This window comes from Martes martes, assembly GCF_963455335.1.
Source record: "Martes martes genome assembly, contig: scaffold_224, whole genome shotgun sequence".
NCBI lineage: Eukaryota > Metazoa > Chordata > Mammalia > Carnivora > Mustelidae > Martes > Martes martes.
This window is the reverse complement of record NW_027666619.1, coordinates 9,654-27,459: the sequence shown is the minus strand read 5'-3', so window position 1 is coordinate 27,459 and position 17,806 is coordinate 9,654. Positions and strand designations below refer to the sequence as shown.

At 46.2% G+C, this 17,806-nt stretch overlaps 1 protein-coding gene and 1 pseudogene across 2 annotated transcripts; one reads left to right on the top strand and one right to left on the bottom strand.

Annotated features, from left to right (window-relative positions):
• The first annotated feature begins 1,150 nt into the window (after positions 1 to 1,150).
• LOC308337894 (mammalian ependymin-related protein 1-like) lies at positions 1,151 to 4,639 on the top strand (annotated as a pseudogene). The gene is made up of 2 exons: positions 1,151 to 1,177; positions 3,873 to 4,639. The product of its transcript is annotated as a mammalian ependymin-related protein 1-like (transcript).
• A 2,406-nt stretch (positions 4,640 to 7,045) lies between these two features.
• On the bottom strand, positions 7,046 to 15,012 carry GLOD5 (glyoxalase domain containing 5). The gene is made up of 4 exons (XM_080831432.1): positions 14,856 to 15,012; positions 11,661 to 11,798; positions 9,140 to 9,295; positions 7,046 to 7,388 (listed from the first exon to the last, which is right to left on the bottom strand). The coding sequence occupies exons 1-4, from the start codon at positions 15,003 to 15,005 to the stop codon at positions 7,263 to 7,265; spliced, it is 570 nt and encodes a 189-aa protein (XP_080687558.1). The 5' UTR covers positions 15,006 to 15,012; the 3' UTR covers positions 7,046 to 7,262.
• Positions 15,013 to 17,806: the final 2,794 nt, after the last annotated feature.

The window sequence follows — 17,806 nt, the reverse complement described above, 5'->3', positions numbered from 1 at the left end:
TGGGGCTCCATTCCAGGACCCTGGGATCATGACCTGAGCCGAAGGCAGAGGCTTTAACCCACTGAGCCACCCAGGCGCCCCAAGATTTTATTTATTTATTTGACAGAGATCACAAGTAGGCAGAGAGGCAGGCAGAGAGAGACCGGGAAGCAGGCTCCCTGCTGAGCAGAGAGCCTGATGTGGGGCTCCATTCCAGGACCCTGGGATCATGACCTGAGCCGAAGGCAGAGGCTTAACCCACTGAGCCACCCAGGCGCTCCCAACTTTTAAGTTTTTAGCATCTTAATTTAATTTTATTTTTTTCATGTTCTGAGATTCGTTGTTTATGCACCACACCCAGTGCTCCATGCAATACGGGCCTGCCTTAGTACCCACCACCAGGCTCACCCAACCCCCCCAATCCCTCCCCTCCAAAACCTTCAGTTTGTTTCTCAGAGTCCATAGTCTCTTATGGTTCATCTCCCCCTCCAATTTCCCCCAATTCACTTTTCCTTTCCTTCTCCTAATGTCCTCCATGTTACTCCTTATGCTCCACAAGTGAGTGAAACCATATGATAATCGACTCTCTCTGCTTGATTTGTTTCACTCAGCACAATCTCCTCCAGTCCTGTCCATGCTGATACTAAAGTTGGATATTCATCCTTTGTGATGACTGCGTAATATTCCTTTGTGTATATGGATCACATCATCTTTATCCATTAGTCTGCTGAAGGGCATCTTGGCTCCTTCCACAGTTTGGCAGTTGTGGACACTACTGCTATGAACATTTGTTTTTTTTTTTTAAGTGGACTTTTAAAAAGATTTTATTTACTTGTTTATCAGAGAGAAAGAGAGAGAGGGACAGAGAGAGCACAAGCAGGGGGAGCAGCAGGCAGAGGGAGAAGCAGGCTCCCAGTTGAGCAGGGAGCCTGATGTGGGGCTCGATCTCAGGACCCCGGGACCATGACCTGAGCCAAAGGCGGATGCTTAAGTGACTGAGCCACCCAGGCAATCCCCACAGCACCATTTGTTAAAAAGACTATTCTTCCTCCATTGAATTGCCTAGGCACGCTTGTCAAAAATGAGTTGCCCATAGTGTCTAAGTTTATTTCTGGACTCTGTTCTATATCTACTCTTGTGCCAATACCACTCAGTCTTGATTATTATAACCATGTACTATGTTTTTAAATCGGGAAGTGTGAGTCTTCCAACTGTGTTTTTCTTTTCTTTTCTTTCCTTTTCTTTTCTTTTAAGATTTTACTTATTTATTTGACAGAGAAAGACACAGCGAGAGAGGGAACACAAGCAGGGCGAGTGGGAGAGGGAGAAGCAGGCTCCCCTCTGAGCAGGGAGCCCAATGTGGGGCTCAATACCAGGACCCTGGGGTCATGACCTGAGCCGAAGGCAGACACTTAACTGACTGAGCCACCCAGGTGGCCCCAATTATGTTTTTCTTCAAAATTGTTGGAGCCATTCCTAGCATTTTCATATGAATTTTAGTATCAGTTTGTCAGTTTCTGCAAAGAAGCAGGCTGGGATTCTGATGAGGATTGCACAAAACCTGTAGATCAATTTGGGGAGTATTGCCATCTTAACACTATGAAGTTTTCAATCCATGAATAGAATATGTGATGTCTTTTTTTTAAAGATTTTATTTATTTATTTATGAGACAGAGAAAGAGAGGACAAGTAGAGAGAGCAGCAGAGGAAGAGGGAGAAACAGGCTCTCTGCTGAGCAGGGAGCCCAATATGTGACTTGATCTCAGGACTCTGGGATCATGACCTGAGTCAAAGGCAGATGCTCGACTGACTGAGCCACCCAGGAGCCCGTATTTAATTTCTCTAAATAGCATTTTATAGTTTTAAGTGTATAAGTCTTACCCATCTTGTGTTAGATACATTACTAAATTTATTCTTTTTCATGCTATCATAAATGGAATTGCTTTCTTAATTTCATCTTTGGATTGTTCATTGCTAGTGTATAGAAATATAATTAAGTCTTGGGGTGCCTGGGTGGCTCAGTGGGTTAAGCCTCTGCCTTCAGCTCAGGTCATGATCTCAGGGTCCTGGGATCGGGCCCCATGTCGGGCTGTCTGCTCAGCAGGGAGCCTGCTTCTCCCTCTCTCTCTGCCTGCCTCTCTACCTACTTGTGATCTCTCTCTCTGTCAAATAAATAAGTAAAATCTTTAAAAAAATGATTGAGGGGCACCTGGGTGGCTCAGTGGGTTAAAGCCTCTGCCTTCAGCTCAGGTCATGATCCCAGGGTCCTGGGATCAAGCCCCACATCAGGCTCTCTGCTCAGCAGGGAGCCTGCTTCCTCGTCTCTCTCTGCCAAATAAATAAAATCTTTTAAAAAATTAAAAAAAATAAAAAATAAAAAAGTGATTAAGTCTTGTATGATCTAGTATCTGGCAACCTTGCTGAGCTCATATATATATATAATGGTTTTGGTGTGGGTTCCTTGAGATTTTCTCTGTATAAGATCATGTTATCGGCAAATAATGGTAGTTTTACTTCTTTTTTCCAATCTGGATACTTTTTCTGACCTAATTGCCCTGGCTAGAACCTCTAGTTCATTGTTGAATAGAAGTGGTGAGAGGGGACATCCTTTTCTTGTTCCTGATCTCCAGGAGAAAGTTTTTAGTCTTCCATCATTAAGTATGATATTGGCTATAGGGCTTTGTAGATTCACTTTAGCAGTTTGAGGAAGTCTTATCTGCTTCTAGTTTGTTGAGTGTTTTTATCATGAAAGGGTGTTGAGTTTTGTCAAATGCTTTTTCTGCATCTGTTGAGAAGATCTTTTGGTTTTTGTCCTTTATTAATATGGTATATTACATTGATTGATTTTCTTATGTTGAACAAATCTTGGATTCCTGGGATAAATCCCACTTGGTCATGGTGTATAGTCCTTTTTATATATTGCTGAATTCTCTTTACTAGTATTTTGTTGATGATTTTTGCATCTGTATTCATAAGAGATATTGGTCTGTAGTTTTCTTGATGTGTTTGTGTCTGGTTTTGGTATTAGGTTAGTGCTGGCCTTGTGAGTTTATTCCTTTTTATGGCTGGGTCGTATTTCATGGAATATGACATTCCATGGAATGGCTATACTGTAGTTTGTTTATTATTTTTTAAAAAAATTTTATTTATGTATTTGACAGACAGAGATCACAAGTAGGCAGAGAAGCAGGCAGAGAGAGAGGAGGAAGCAGGCTCCCCGCCGAGCAGAGAGCCTGATGCGGGGCTCGATCCCAAGACCCTGGAATCATGACCTGAGCCGAAGGCAGAGGCTTTAACCCACTGAGCCACCCAGGCGCCCCTACCATAGTTTGTTTAAATATTGTTAATATATATATTATACATATAACACGTATTATATATATAATTTATAATATTATATTAATATATTATATATTGTTAGTATATATAAATATTGTTAATATATATAATATATTATATATATAACACAGAAAAGATTGGAAACAACCCAAATGCCCATCAGTAGATTGGGTTGTTTCCAATCTTTTCTGTGTTACAGCAGATCTGCAATTTACAAACTGATATTCCTCTCTCTATGCACACAAAAGTGAAGTTTCTCCAGGGGCAGAAGATATCAGTCCATCCATCTACCCATCCATCCATCCATCCATCCATCCACACATCCACCCACCCAGCCAGCCAGCCAGCCAGCCAGCCATCTATGTACCCATTTATTCATTCACCCATCTGCCATCCACTCTCCTTCCTTTCCTCCCCCTGTCTCACCTCCTCCCTCCCTCCCTCCCTTCCTTCCTTCATTCCTTCCTTCATTCCTTCCTTCCTCTCTCCCTCCCTTCTACTTCCTTCTTCTTTCCTTTCATAAATCATCTATCTCCAGTGACTCTGGGTCCAAGGGAAGCTGTCTTTTTAAAATAGACAGGAAGTGTGGCCCGGGGGCCCTGGGTGCCTGGCTGCTGGGTGGCCTCTGAGTCTAGGTGGCCTCTGCGGCCTGGGGTCAGCAGCGCTGGGGGCCGGGACCAGGGGCACCCCGGGGACACTGCGCCCTTGCCAGGCGCCACAGGAGTGGGAAGCCCCCTGGGTTCTGTACCCAGAGAACAGCAGGAGCAACCGCCAAACTCTGCTGTCCTATGACGGGCTCAGCCAGTACATACGGGTGCTTAGTGAGCGAATGGTGCTGATCCCTGGCAAGAGGTTATTCCAATATGCTTTGTTCTATAAGGAAAGATTGATATTTCAGATTGAGCAAGCCACCAAGCAGTGCTCCAAGATCACCCTGACAGCCCCTGGGACCCTCTAGACATTCCTCAGCATGCCACCGCTGAGGACAAAGTACTCCATAGGAGCCCCAGGAGCAGATCGCTGTCTGTGGGTGGGGGGGCTGGCAGAAAGCCAGCTAGCTCATATGAAACCTGGTTTGGCATTTATACAGTCAAAGAGTGTTATCCTGTCCAGGAAACCTTCGCCCAAAGTTACAGTGTAATACCATCCACACAGTTTTTCAACGTACAGCTGGGCATTAAAGACCCCTCCGTTTACCCCACCGAGTGCCTGCCAGATGGCCCGGCCAGAGAGGACAGCAGGAGCTGGACCCCGTAAGCCTGCGAATGCACAGGTGGCAGCACTGGCCGTCACCCCAGCTCAAGAAGAACTTGAGACTTGAGAAAAAAGAGACTTGACTGGAGAGCACTATCATAATTGTAGGAAGAGAAGCATTGCTGTGGGTGTATTTGTTATGTATACGTGATTTCGCCCACTCAAGCTATGTTTGCCAAAGGTAAAGGAATGGGCTGGAGAACGTGTGGCAATCTGAACGGAAGAGATGGCCAAGGTGGAGATTTCAGAGTTCTGTGTACAGCCCGCGGGGGTGCTGGGCCTGCTGTGTGTGTAGGGATATCTAAGCACAGGGGCATAGACTGGGTGAGCAGTGGCAGCAGCCCTTTGCCTTGGCAGGGAGGAGGGTTTCACGACCCACATTATTGGCCGTTGCTGGGTTGCTGCCATTGGTGATAACAAAATAAAGACCAGATGTAGTCAGCGGCAGTATTAGTTTTTGAGTGCCCTACAGATAATGGCTCCTTCATTGCCTGCCCTGCCTCCTGCTCCCTTGGCCACTGACACAGCAATTCCTTGAAGTCCTTTCCGGACTTAGGGCATGACCTAATTCACGTAAATTTGGGGAGGAAACGAAAGGCTCTGAGCAAAGCAATCTTTCTTTAAGGAGACATTTCAAATGAGAGTTTGAAAATCTTTTTTTTTTTAGATTTTATTTATTTATTTGACAGAGATCACAAGTAGGCAGAGATGTAGGCGGCGGGGGCGGGGTGGGGAGCAGGCTCCCCACTGAGCGGGGAGTCTGACAAGGGACTCAATCCTAGGACCCCGGGATCATGACCTGAGCCAAAGGCCGATGGTTAACTAACTGAGCCACCCAGGCACCCGCAGATCATATTATTTTAATAAACATTTAATTGTAAAACTAAGCCAAAAATAAAAAAATTAAAGTAGGAGACCCGCTACAGCTTTTGGCAGAGCCTTTCACATGCTGGAACTCTCATCCTGACATATCCTCTCTTCTCAGCCTTTTTGGGGCTCTTTGGGGTTTCACTCATAGGGTCTGGCTGAACTACCAGCTGGGGGCTGTTTCGAAACCAGAGTCCATAAGACTAGGGGCTTGCTCATCTCAGGAGACCCTCAGACATGCTCCTTCATCTGTCATTCATTCATTCAGGAAGTTGTACTCTTCCCCTGCCTTTCTGCCTGCCTCGCTTGCTGGTTCATCCTTGTTTCAGAACTCTAAATGTCCTTGGACCTCTTCTCTAGTTGACGTTTTCTCTCTTGGCGATCTCGTCTCTGTCTCTGTCTTCAGAATATCTCCATAATCTAACCACTTTTTATCACCTCCCCTGTGAGCATCGGCATCGCTTGCTCAGGCCATTGCAGTTGCGTCCCCATCATGGTTCCCCTGCTTCCGCCTTCCTCCCTATAGCCTACTGTCCTCACAGCAGCCAAAGGGAGCCTGTTAAATCCTGAGTCAGATCATGGCCCTCCTCCGCTCACGACCCTTCCGAGGCTACATGATCTGTCCCCCACCTGCCATCTGACCTCACCTCCTGCTCCCCCCCCCCGCCCCACACGCTCACCGATGCCTCTGCACTGGCCTCCTCACTGTTCCCCACACACTGCCACGCTTCAGGGCCTTGACCCTGGTGCCCTCTGCCTGTTCTGCTCTTCCTTCAACTCTTGGAGCCTCTCCCTCCCTCATCTCCTCGGATCCGCGCTCAAATGGCTCCTCAGTGAAGATGGTCCTCTGACCGTCCCCTTACACATCAGAAACTGCCCCAGCAATTTTTAGCTGCATTTCCTCTTTTCCATGTTTTCTTCTTCTCCAAAAGCATTTCTCATCCTCTAACATACTTCATATTTTCCTTACTTAATTTTATTTATTCTCTCTCTGCCACTAGAACAGCAGCTCCCCAAACCTGGATATGCTTATCTCTTCTGTTCAACACTGTCTCCCCAGTGTTTGGAACAGGGCCAAGCACACAGTAGGTACTCAGTATGTGTTTATTAGTTGACTGAATGGATGGTGTTGGTGGTCGGCAGGGAGGACAGACACAGATGAGATTTGTCCTTGTCTGTCTGCTCTGTCAGGAGCTGAGCCTCAGTTGAAACGAGTCTGGACCTAACTGATCCAGAGGTAGAAAGGACTGCATACTCTAGGGGTGTGGTCAGAGGAGACACTCCAGGAAGAGGTAGTGTCATCTGGGGCGCTCCTTGAAGCTTCCATGGGACTCACAGAGATCTTGAGGTTTAGCGAGGCCTCTGGGCTGGAGGACACAGCAGGCAGCACTTGGAAGGGGTGAGGTGAATTCCAAACAGATGAAAAGGTTGGGCTCACTAACAAGGAGAAATCTGTCAGGACCCTGAATCCCAAGGGGATGATCCTGGATTTGGTCCCCAGAGATGTCGTACACTGGTCACTGGCCCCCAGACAGCTCAGAGACCTCACACCCTAGACAAACATCCATCTGTAACCCTGAGACAATAATAATGAAGAGATCATACTCACTGAGAGGTTATTAATTTATTAGGGGGAAACTTGGATGGGGGATATTCAGGCAGGTAGTTTTGGTCCCCAACCCAAATCAGCAACCCACCCCCCCTAGAGTAGGAAGAGTGAAATGCCCAGGTCCTTGGAGATTTCTGGGCTTGGGTGAGAGTTTGTAGGAAGGAAGGGAGAGGGAGACATGGCAGGAACAGAATGAAGGAGGGCCAGCCCTGAATCATGGGGAGATATAGTTAGACACCTCAATTAGGTTTCCGTCAGGGTCTCGGAAGTAGATGGACATAATGGGTCCTTTTGCCCCTGTTCTGGGGACCGGACCCTCCTCAATGGGAACTTCACAAGCCTGAAGTGGGAGGAAAATGCAAAGTGATTCATCATAGTCCGTAGGTGAGACCAAAATTTAATCCCCAGAAGGTCCCTGATGTCTTTCTGTCTTCATCTCCTGCCATTCTCCCCTCCCTCACTCTGCTCCAGCCACAGACCAGCCGTATGGCCTGGGGCATAGTACCTACCTGCTCTGTGCCTCAGCTTCCTCATCTGTAAAGTGGAATGATAACAGTACCTAGTATTATCTAGTAAGTGGCAGTCAGAATTCAACCCAGGTAGTCTGGACCGAAGTCCACGCTCTTAAGCCCCAGGCTTTCTCCACTTTACTTCCAAATTAGCCTTTTTCACTGATATTTTCCAAAGGAAAATGATATACAAGACCTTAATCTGTGTTTCCCAAAAGGAGAAGCCATGCTTCCTTTACATGAAATCATTTTGAGTGTTAGAGGGACACAAAATTAAATATTCCCTTTTAAATCCTATCTCAATCCTTTTTTAAAAAAAATCCGTTTTGTTTTGTTTTTTACGAAGTGATCTGTACACCCAGTGTGGGGCTCAAACTCACAACCCTGAGATCAAGAGCCGCATATTCTTCTCACGAGCCAGTCAGGTGCCCCACGTTTCAAACCTTTTGATTATACCAAGAAGAAAACCTCTGGTGGATGCTAACAAGTCCTTAGCACCTCCTCAGCCATCTGCCAAATCTTCCTTTGTAATGTCAGGCCCAGAGAGTTCAGAGAAAGGAAGTGGATAAAATCTAACAACTGGTGGGGTTTTTTGTTGTTTTTTAAGATTTTATTTATTTATTTGAGAGCATGCACACTCGCGAGATAGAGAGAATATTAGCGGGAGGAGGGGCAGAGGGAGAGGAAGAAGCAGACTCCCCGCTGAGCAGGGGGTCCCAACTCAGGGCTCTATCCCAGGACCCTGGGATCATGACCTGAGCTGAAGGCAGGTGGTTAACTGACTGAGCCCCACGACTAGTGTTTTTATAGCTGTTTGTTTGTTTGTTTGTTTGTTCATTTTTACAAGTTAACTTCCCTTTGTGTCAGGATATAATGGGCTTTTCATGTACTTGGTCAAACTTTTTGCTTTTTACAGAAATGCGTTTCTGTAAAAAGAATTTAAGTTTGTATCTTTTTTTTTTTTTTTTACAAGAATGATGTAATGTGGGGCGCCTGGGTGGCTCAGATGGTTAAGCGTCTGCCTTTGGCTCAGATGTCTTGGGATCAAGACCCACATCAGGCAACCTGCTCAGCAGAGAGCCTGCTTCTCCCCCTCCCTCTGTCTCTCTCCCTGCTCATGCTCTCTCTGTCTCAAATGAATAAATAAAATCTTTTTTTAAAAAAGGATATAATGTTTCCCTTTATAATATATTTGTTTACATGAAACAATGATGTCAACAAAAATAATGAGCAAGAGACGCCTGGGTGGCTCAGTTGGTTAAGCAGCTGCCTTCGGCTCAGGTCATGATCCCAGCGTCCTGGGATCGAGTCCCACATCAGGCTCCTTGCTCGGCAGGGAGCCTGCTTCTCCCTCTGCCTGCCACTCTGTCTACTTGTGCTCACTCTCGCTCCTCTCTCTCTCTCTGACAAATAAATAAATAAATATTTAAAAAAAATAATGAGCAAACAGTTGTGTACAAGCATTATCTGGAAGTGAGGAAACTTGTTCTGTCTGAAATTTGAGGAAGACCTGACTGGGTCATGCTTCTGTTTCCTCAGGACCAGACACAGCTTTCTAGAAAAGAACGGATGTCCAGCTCACCTTAAGGTGCTGGACCATTTCCTCCAAAGGTGCCTCTGTGATCAGACATATATCCAGGGAGCCAGGAACTGGGTGAGCAGCTTTGGGTTCAAATTCCTTTCCCACCTCGTGGAGGTTCAATTTCTGTTCTCCAAAGCACAATGCTTTCCGGTCACCCTATTTTAAAAAAAAGGATTTTATTTATTTATTTAACAGAGAGAGAGAGAGTGAGAGAGAGCTCACAAGAAGGGAGAACAGAAGGCAGAAGGAGAAGCAGGCTCCCCGCTAAGTAGGGAGCCTGATGCGGGCCTTGATACCAGGACCCTGGGATCATGGTCCTAGCCAAAGGCAGATGCTTAACCGTCAGGTCACCCTATTTGGGGAGGAAGAACAACCGAGAAGTAAACCCCCAAGGTGAGCATGAGACAAAGCCACCTCCCTACCCCAACAAGGTTAAAACAAAGTACAATGGGGCTTCTTTTTTATGATTTTATTTATTTGAGACAGAGAATGAGAGAGAGAGAGAGCACGAGAGGGGGGAGGGTCAGAGGGAGAACCAGACTCCCCGCTGAGCAGGGAGCCCGATGCAGGACTCAATCTCAGGACGCTGAGATCATGACCTGAACTGAAGGCAGACAGTTAAATGACTGAGCCACCCAGGAGCCCCTACAATGGGGCTTTTAATGAAAAACAAGAGCCCTTTGCCCCATCCCAGTCCAGTCTCATTCCCTAGAAGCAACTGCTTTTAGCGTGTATGTGTGTGTATTTCTTCTGGAAATTATTTGCATTATCTTCAAATAATATGTAAATGCTGCCCATGGCAGAGACAGCAATTTTTCTTAATATACATTTACTTAGTGTATAATAAAATATATATTTCTCCCTTTTTTCTTATAAACGACCGAAATTTCAATGGGGTCAGTTGTGTGCCCAGCTTAAAAAGCCTACATTTTCCCAGCATTCCTTGGTGGGGGGCAGCCATGTAAGATGGACTGGACAATGAGATGGCAGCAGAGGTTGTGGGTGGAGCTTCTGGAAACCTCCCAGTCCCCCTGAGCTAGCAGTTCTCTGCCATTCACGTCCTCCTCCTTTCCAGCCTCTGCATGAACCCCAACTTTCTACAGAGGTTGTTAAATGAGAAAAAAAGAAAACTCAATCTTCTTTCACCCACTGTTCATTGAGTTTTCTCCTATGTACCTCCAGACACAGTCGGTGACTGATAATGGGCAACTTTAGACATTTTCTTGATTTAGCAAATTGATTTAGAAATTTGTGACATTTTCACTCCTCTCCCTGCTCTGATAAACAAGAATTTAGCTCATCCACGTTACTACCCTTCCCAATAGAATTCTGTCATCACTTGTAGTTCCTCTTTTAGTTGCTTTATAATTTTTAAAAGACATACATACATCTTTATGTTTTGTAGATGAACTACAGCTAATGTCTCACCGGCCCTCCTATTCTCTTAATGTCCCCTCCCTCTCCACCTCTTCCCTTTCTTTTATCATTTTCCTGTTTCTTTCTCTTCTATCATCGTGGCTGATGCCACATCCATTCTATCATAAAATGACCTTATTTCACTTTTTTTCCTTGGCTCTCTCTCTTTCTTGGGACCTTCCCCCACACACACACACACTTGTTCCAAACTGGACTGAGTGTTTTCTAGGCATCTTTCTGGGATCTTCCTCTTGGGATCTGCTGTGCCCTGACTTTGATGTCTTCCCTGTTCCTGGCTTAATCACTTGCTTTGATGTGGCGTGCTCTTGAGTAATTTTCAAAACAAGTGGGCAAAGTTTTAGACTCTTTCTATATCTATGATTTTTTAAAGGAAACTGTATGTCCAACGTGGGACTCGAACTCACAACCCTGAGATCAAGAGTCACATACTCTACAGACTGAGCCAGCCAGGTGCCCCCATATTTCTAAGAATGTTAAGAATGTTTTATTCTATACTCATCTTGGTTAATAGTTTGGCTGGACATAGAATTTCCCCTTAAAATCTTGAAATTGTCCTATTGTCTTCTGGTCTCTGACTCTTAGGCAATTTGGTATCTGCTTATTTCTTTTCCCTTTGTCGTTGAACTACTTTTCTTTTCTTTTTCTTTCTTTCTTTTTTTTTTTAAAGTAGGCTCCATGCCCAGTGTGGGGCTTGAACTCATGACCCTGAAATCAAGAGTGGCATGCTCTATTGACTGAGCTACTTTTCTTTTTGACCTCTTTGAAAGATCTTAGGATTTGGATATTCATTTCCACTTTGATGTTCTATAATTTCATAAGAACATATCTAATGTGCTGGATACTTAGTTAACCCTTTCTGGATAAAGACTGGAAAATTCTCTTGCATTATTTTTATGGCACTTACCTCCCCTTCTTTTTCTCAATTCTCTCTCTGGAAGTTCTGCCTTCAGAGTTTGGAATCTCCTACACTGATCCTTTCAATTTGCCTCACAGATTTCCTGTGGGGTGTTTTTAGGGAGAGGGATTAAGAGTATTTTAACCAAATTCTACTTCACTTGCAGTTTGTACTTGAGAAGGTGATTACCTTGAAAGTTGTGACTTCCGTGCCCAGGATCTTGGAATAAAACATGGTGGTGGCTTTGATACTCTTTACTGTCATCACAATGTGGTCAATTCTTTGGATAAGGCATGGTGAAAGACTCTGACTGCTGTTCCTCCATGACTTAAAAAAGAAAACAATTCAAAAGAGTTCACATTGCCACTGGTCACACCCATGTTTCCCGTTTCCTTCTCTTCACCTCCCCTCATCTACACAAGGACCATACTTCTTCCTCAAGCCCATTTCTAAGGGAAAGTCCTGGGAGGAAACTGAGTAGAGTCTTTAAAAAGAAAGATTTTTATTTATTTGAGAGAGAGCGAGAGCACAAACAGGGGAAGCAGCAAAGGGAGAGGGAGAAGCAGACTCCCCACTGAGCAGGGAGCCTGATGTGGGCACGATCCCAGGTCTCTGGGATCATGACCTGAGCCAAAGGCAGACGCTTAACTGACTGACCCACCGGAGCACCCACTTGAGTTGTAATTATCACCCATGTATGTATTCATAAGAGTCTGCCATGACTACTCTGTACTGTTTTCTTGTTCTCTTTCCCCTTGTAGAGAGATAAAGATGAAGTTAAGGGATAAGATGAAGACCAAGACCAAACCCTCTCCTGTTGTCCTCAAGCTGGAATTCTTCTCTTTTGCAAGGAATGACAAGACACAGAGGAGGCCCAACCTTATGAGTACAAGCCCTCTGTTGGCCAGTTTAACCCAATCCCCTGTATCTCACTCCTTAGCTATGCCAGGACAGGAAGGGAGCATCTCAGATGATATAAATGTTTCTAGGCATGTGTGTTTCCAGATCCACCTTGAAGCTCAGTGGGAAGACAACACCTCCCCCATTCTTACTTCCTGCCCTCAGCACACTTCCCATCTGATCTTTCTCTTGATTTGCATTCTTTTTTTTAAAAGATTTTATTTATTTATTTGACAGACAGAGATCACGAGTAGGCAGAGAGGCAGGCAGAGAGAGAGAGAGGAGGAAGCAGGCTCCCTGCCAAGCAGAGAGCCCAATGCGGGACTTGATCCCAGGATCCTGAGATCATGACCTGAGCCAAAAGCAGAGGCTTGATTTGCATTCTTTAGTAATTTGTGTATTTACATGACATTGGCTGCAGAAATATAAGGTGCCTGTGGTCTGGCACTGTAGCAGAATATGGTTAAAAGAATATGGTTAAAATATTATGGTTAAAAGAAGAGATCCTGGGACCCAGACTGATATTTAATTAATCTCTCTATGCCTTGGTTTCCCCTTATGTAAAATGTGCATGATTTTAGACAGAAGATTATCATGACCACTTAAAAAAACAGTTGGATTTTTAAGGGCTTAGAACAATGCCTGGCACATAACAAGTAGTATAAGAGTTCACGGTGATGATGATGATGTTGTCGGGGTCATCTTGTTGAATTTCAGACTCCCTAGCATGGTCCCTAGTCTCTATAGCCTCATCCATCTCAAGCTATATTGCCTCTTTGCCTGTTCCTCATAAGGGCCATCTTTGTATCTTTGGCCACAGAGCCTTATGGATATCTAATGCACATGCTAATATCTGTCTCTCCAACTAGGTGATAAGGTACATAAGGGCAGAGATTTCTCTCTGTTTTGTTCCCCACTGTATCCCAAACAACTAGCAGATGTTCAGTAATATTTGTTCAATTAGTGGATATCTACTACAACAATTAGGTCCGGTGCCTAGCACAAAATCTGACTTCTGTCCTCTCCTCTCCTCTCCTCTCCTCTCTTGTCCTATCCTATCCTATTTTGTGCCACCCTATACTATTTTATTCATTTCATTCCACTATGTTCAATTCCATTCAAACCATGACATTTTGAACAATTGATTGCACTGAGGCCCAGCTTAAAAAAAAAACACTGTGCAGTTCTAGTCTTATCAATGGAGGAAGCATTAGCAAAGTTGCTGAGCTCTGCTGTCCTCATGGATACAGAGGATCCGTGGGAACACACAAGCAGTAGAATGAGAAATTGACCTTTGGACTCCATTGAAAATAAAGTTATATATTAAAAATCTTTAATGTCTGTAGGATCTGTCACAGCATCCCCTTTTCAGTCCTGATATTGGTACTTTACATTTTTTTTCTCTTAATTGCTTGAGAGAAAAGAGAAATTACTAATATTTTATTAATGTGTTCAAAGAGCCAAGTTATGACCTTGTTGACCATATCCAATGGATGCTTGCTTTCTGTTTCACCGGTTTCTGCTCTTATCTTTGTAATTCCTTCCTTCCACTTTCTCGGGGTTCAATTTGCTGTTCCTTTTCCAGCTTCCTGATATGGAAACTTAACTCATTGGTTTTCAACTTTCCGATCTATGCATTTAGAACTATAGATTTCCCCCTATGCACTGCTTTAGCTGCAGCCCGCCACCCCCGCAATTTTAGTAGTATATTGGAAATCAACTCAATCCATTCCTCCCATTTTTCAATGCCCTGCAAGCTTAGACTCACTCCCCAGATCCTGTTTTGCAGGCAAAACGCTCCATCCTTACAAATTCAAGGATGAGCAGGGCTGGTTCTCTTAAAGAACTGGAAGAAGGAAAAAAAAAAAAGAACTGGAAGAAGGCCAGTGTGGTTCAAAATCCAAGAGTGAGTGAGGGATGAACAGACAGGGAAGACAAGGGACAGATAGTTCGGGGTTGTTGACGTAACATTAGGGAGGCCGGTTTATAAAAGGATCCTCGGGACATAGGAATCATATAAGACTTACTCTGTGCCAAGCCCTGTTCTAAGCACTACACAAAATACATTTTATTCCTCACAGTGACTCTCTATATAATAGAGTGCCCAGAACACGAGGCCCTCCTATTCAAGGTTTCCTTCAGGGTGAACCTCAAGGTCGGTGCCCAGTTTCCTGGTCCTTTCCCACACTGCCCCGTCAGGACATTCCTGGCGTCACCCTGAGGGAGCAGAGCGGTCAGTCTGCAGCCCAGGCCCGTTCTTGCAGACATATTGCTGTCTGAACGTGTTAGAACAGGGCCTTTCCGTGTCCCTCTGCTGCCCTCTGCTTGTATTTGAAAGAGAAAGAGATGGGAGGTTGGGAAATTGGATGTCAGCACCCCAGGATAGCCCACAAAGGAGGGAAGCAGGTTACCAGGCCTGGGCTGGGGGCTGCCCAGCCTTGGTGTGAACACCCATGCCCCAGCCCCTGAGACCCAGCTACTCACCTGCTTCTGGAAAGTTCGGCCCCACATCCTGGCTGGCAGCATGGCAGGCAAGTTGTCCTTGCCCTGGAGCCTCCGGACAACCCTCTGGCTCCATGCCCAGAGACCAAGGGGCAAGAATGGGAGGGCCACGGGCTGAGGATTGCTGGTCATGACAGAGGCAGGCAGTGCAAGTACAAGGACTCTGACAACTCAGGGCCCCTAAAGTAAAAGCTTGAGGTCTGACTTCATCAGCTCAGGCCGCCATAACAAAGTACCACAGACTGGGGGGCTTTAACAACAGAAATGAACTCTCTCACAGTTCTAGGGGGCAGAAGTCTGAGATCGGAGTGCCAGCAGGGTCACAGGGTCATGTGGCTGGTGACGTCTCTCTTCCTGGCTTGAGGATGACCACTTTCTCTCTGTGTCCTCATGCAGTGGAAAGAAAGAGCAGGCTCTCTGGTCTCTTCTTGTAAGGGCACTCACCCCATCATGAGGACCCCTCCCTCATGACCTCATCCAAACCCTGATCACCCCCACCCCACAGAGGCTTCACCTCCTAATACCATCACTTTGGGGGCTGAGACTTCAACATATGAATTTGGGGGGACACAAACATTCAGTCCATTACAAGGTGTATGTGTAAGGGGTTACTTTGTAATAACACAGAAAAACCACCCATCCCAAGTATGACGGGGGGATCTTTATTCTACAGTGCGAGGCCTCTGGTCTATGGAAGTTTGTGTCCCCAGAGTGTGAGAGCTCTGCTCTGTTTGGGAGTCAGAGTTTGTGTCCAGGGTGTGAAGTTAAAAGCTGTCTGAGTTAGGATGTGACCACTGCTTTGGGGGTGTGTTTCTGAGCCAGGATCTCTCTTTTTTTTTTTTAATTTCTTTTCAGTGTTCCAGAATTCATTGTTTATGCACCACACCCAGTGCTCCATGCAATACGTGCCCTCCATAATACCCACCACCAGGCTCACCCAACCTCCCACTCCCTGCCCCTCCAAAACCCTCAGATTGTTTCTCAGAGTCCACAGTCTCTCATGGTTCGTCTCCCCCTCCAATTTCCCCCAACTCCCTTCTCTCCATCTCCCCATGCCCTCCGTGTTATTCCTTATTGAGCCGGGATCTCTTAAGCTATTAAGTGTTCTGTGTCACAGGGTGCAATGTTTCTGAGTTCTTTGGAGGGTGTGAGCTTTGAGGTTTTCCCCATTCCCGCCCATCCCTTACCATGCCCTCTCCTTCCACTGCTAAGAGTCAGGGACCATTCATAGGTCCCACTGCTGCTTACCTTACCCTAAACTGAGTGCCCTCTCTCTTGGGGAGGGAGGGGTTACTGGTCTAGCCCCTGGGGCACGTGAGTTTGAGATTCTTGTTCCTAGGCACACCCCAAGTACCCCCCCTCCCGCACTTGCAAGTTCTCTATGCTGTGCATATTGATTTTAGCTTGTGATTTTCCCTTATAATATGTGAATATGGGTTTGTATAAAAGGTTTCAGCAGCAGCAGCCTATGGACTACAAAGTCATTTCCCCCTCCATACTCCAAAAATTACCACTGAGGTCAGTTTCTGGTGTTTCCTTACTCACACACACGTATGTCAACATGACCAGCTCCCACCTGCTTTTCCTTGTCAACAGCCTGTCCTGCAGAAGACACCCCCACTCCCGCAGGTACCCCCACGTCCCACCCATCCAGCCTCATGTACAGTGGGTACCCCGTGGTAGAACACTAACCCCTGGCATTCCTTTCGCTCTGCTGTATGTGCGGATTTGCAAGGTTGTCCCAACCGTTAGGTCCTATCAGCCTTGTGCACACAGCTCAGAAAATGTGTGTATGTGTTAGATGGAGTTAGAAGTGGACTTGCCGGGTCAGAGGGTTCATTCATGTGCCAAACACCTAAGGAGCGTGTTCTGTGTACCTAGTGCTCTTCTAGGTGCTGGAGAGGCATCGAAGAACTGGATGGGACAAATGTCCTTGCCCATGTGAGCCGACACTCTAGTTGGGGAGGAAAAGGGTATAAAAAGTTGATTTCCGTCCATGTTTCACAAGCTCCTGGAAGGTTTCCCTCCCATCAGCGGTACTTCTACTGGCTTCCTTTCTGCTCTTCTCTGCGGGGTGGGGTCTGTGGCAGGGGGCTGGCTGGCACTGGCCTTTGCTCTCTCTGAGATCCACAGGGTCTCGGGCTGGGACGGTCTCTTTGGGGATGTGGATGTATGTGTGTGTGGTCGGGGAGGAGGATACAGGTCTTCAGTGGTCCCCTGGAGAGAGTGGAGAGGAAATAGGACTGGAAGAGGCCACTTAATGGTGTGTGTGGGAGCTAGGGACAATGGTCTGCCGAATTAGGCATCAAGAGCTCCTCGAAGGTCACCCGCACAGAGGGCGGGCCAGACAAGCAGCCCTGGGTAGTCCAGTACCATCTTGGAATACACCATTGTGAGACTGTGGACACCCTTGTAGGCCACAGAGACGGGGGTGTGGCCGCCTCATGAGGAAGCATACACTGGGGGCTGGACAGCCTTGGGTTACTCAGATGAGGGTCTGGGCGATCCGGAAGTCACGTACACTAGGGAGGGGACACTCCTTGAATCATACACACTGGAGACTGCCCACTCTTGGGGTCCCACAGAGCAGGTTGTAGACATTTCTGGGGTCAGATTGACTAGTGTGTTGACACTATTGTAGTCAGACAAACTAGGGTGTGGATGGTCTTAGGGTCCAACAGGTTTGCATGTGGACACTTCTGGAGTCACACATGTTAAGGAGACACTCCTGAGTCACCCAGACATTCACAGGGTCCCACATATCAGGGTGTGGACATCCCAGGGGTCAGGTCGCAGATTGGACTGTGGAGCTTTTTTGGGGGTCCCTCAGACTGGGATGTGGGCACTCCTGGGCTCAGACAGCTTAAGGTATAGACAACTATAGGGTAAGAATGTGTGGGTGTGGACAGATGTGGGGTCACCAAGATGGAGGT

Coding starts and splice junctions, on each gene's coding strand:
- GLOD5 (XM_080831432.1), bottom strand. CDS start 15,005: ATGACCAGCAATCCTCAGCCCGTGGCCCTCCCATTCTTGCCCCTTGGT. Junction 9,296..11,660: donor CGGAAGTCACAACTTTCAAG/GTAATCACCTTC, acceptor TTTTTAAAATAG/GGTGACCGGAAAGCATTGTG. Junction 7,389..9,139: donor AAATGGTCCAGCACCTTAAG/GTGAGCTGGACA, acceptor CTCCCACTTCAG/GCTTGTGAAGTTCCCATTGA.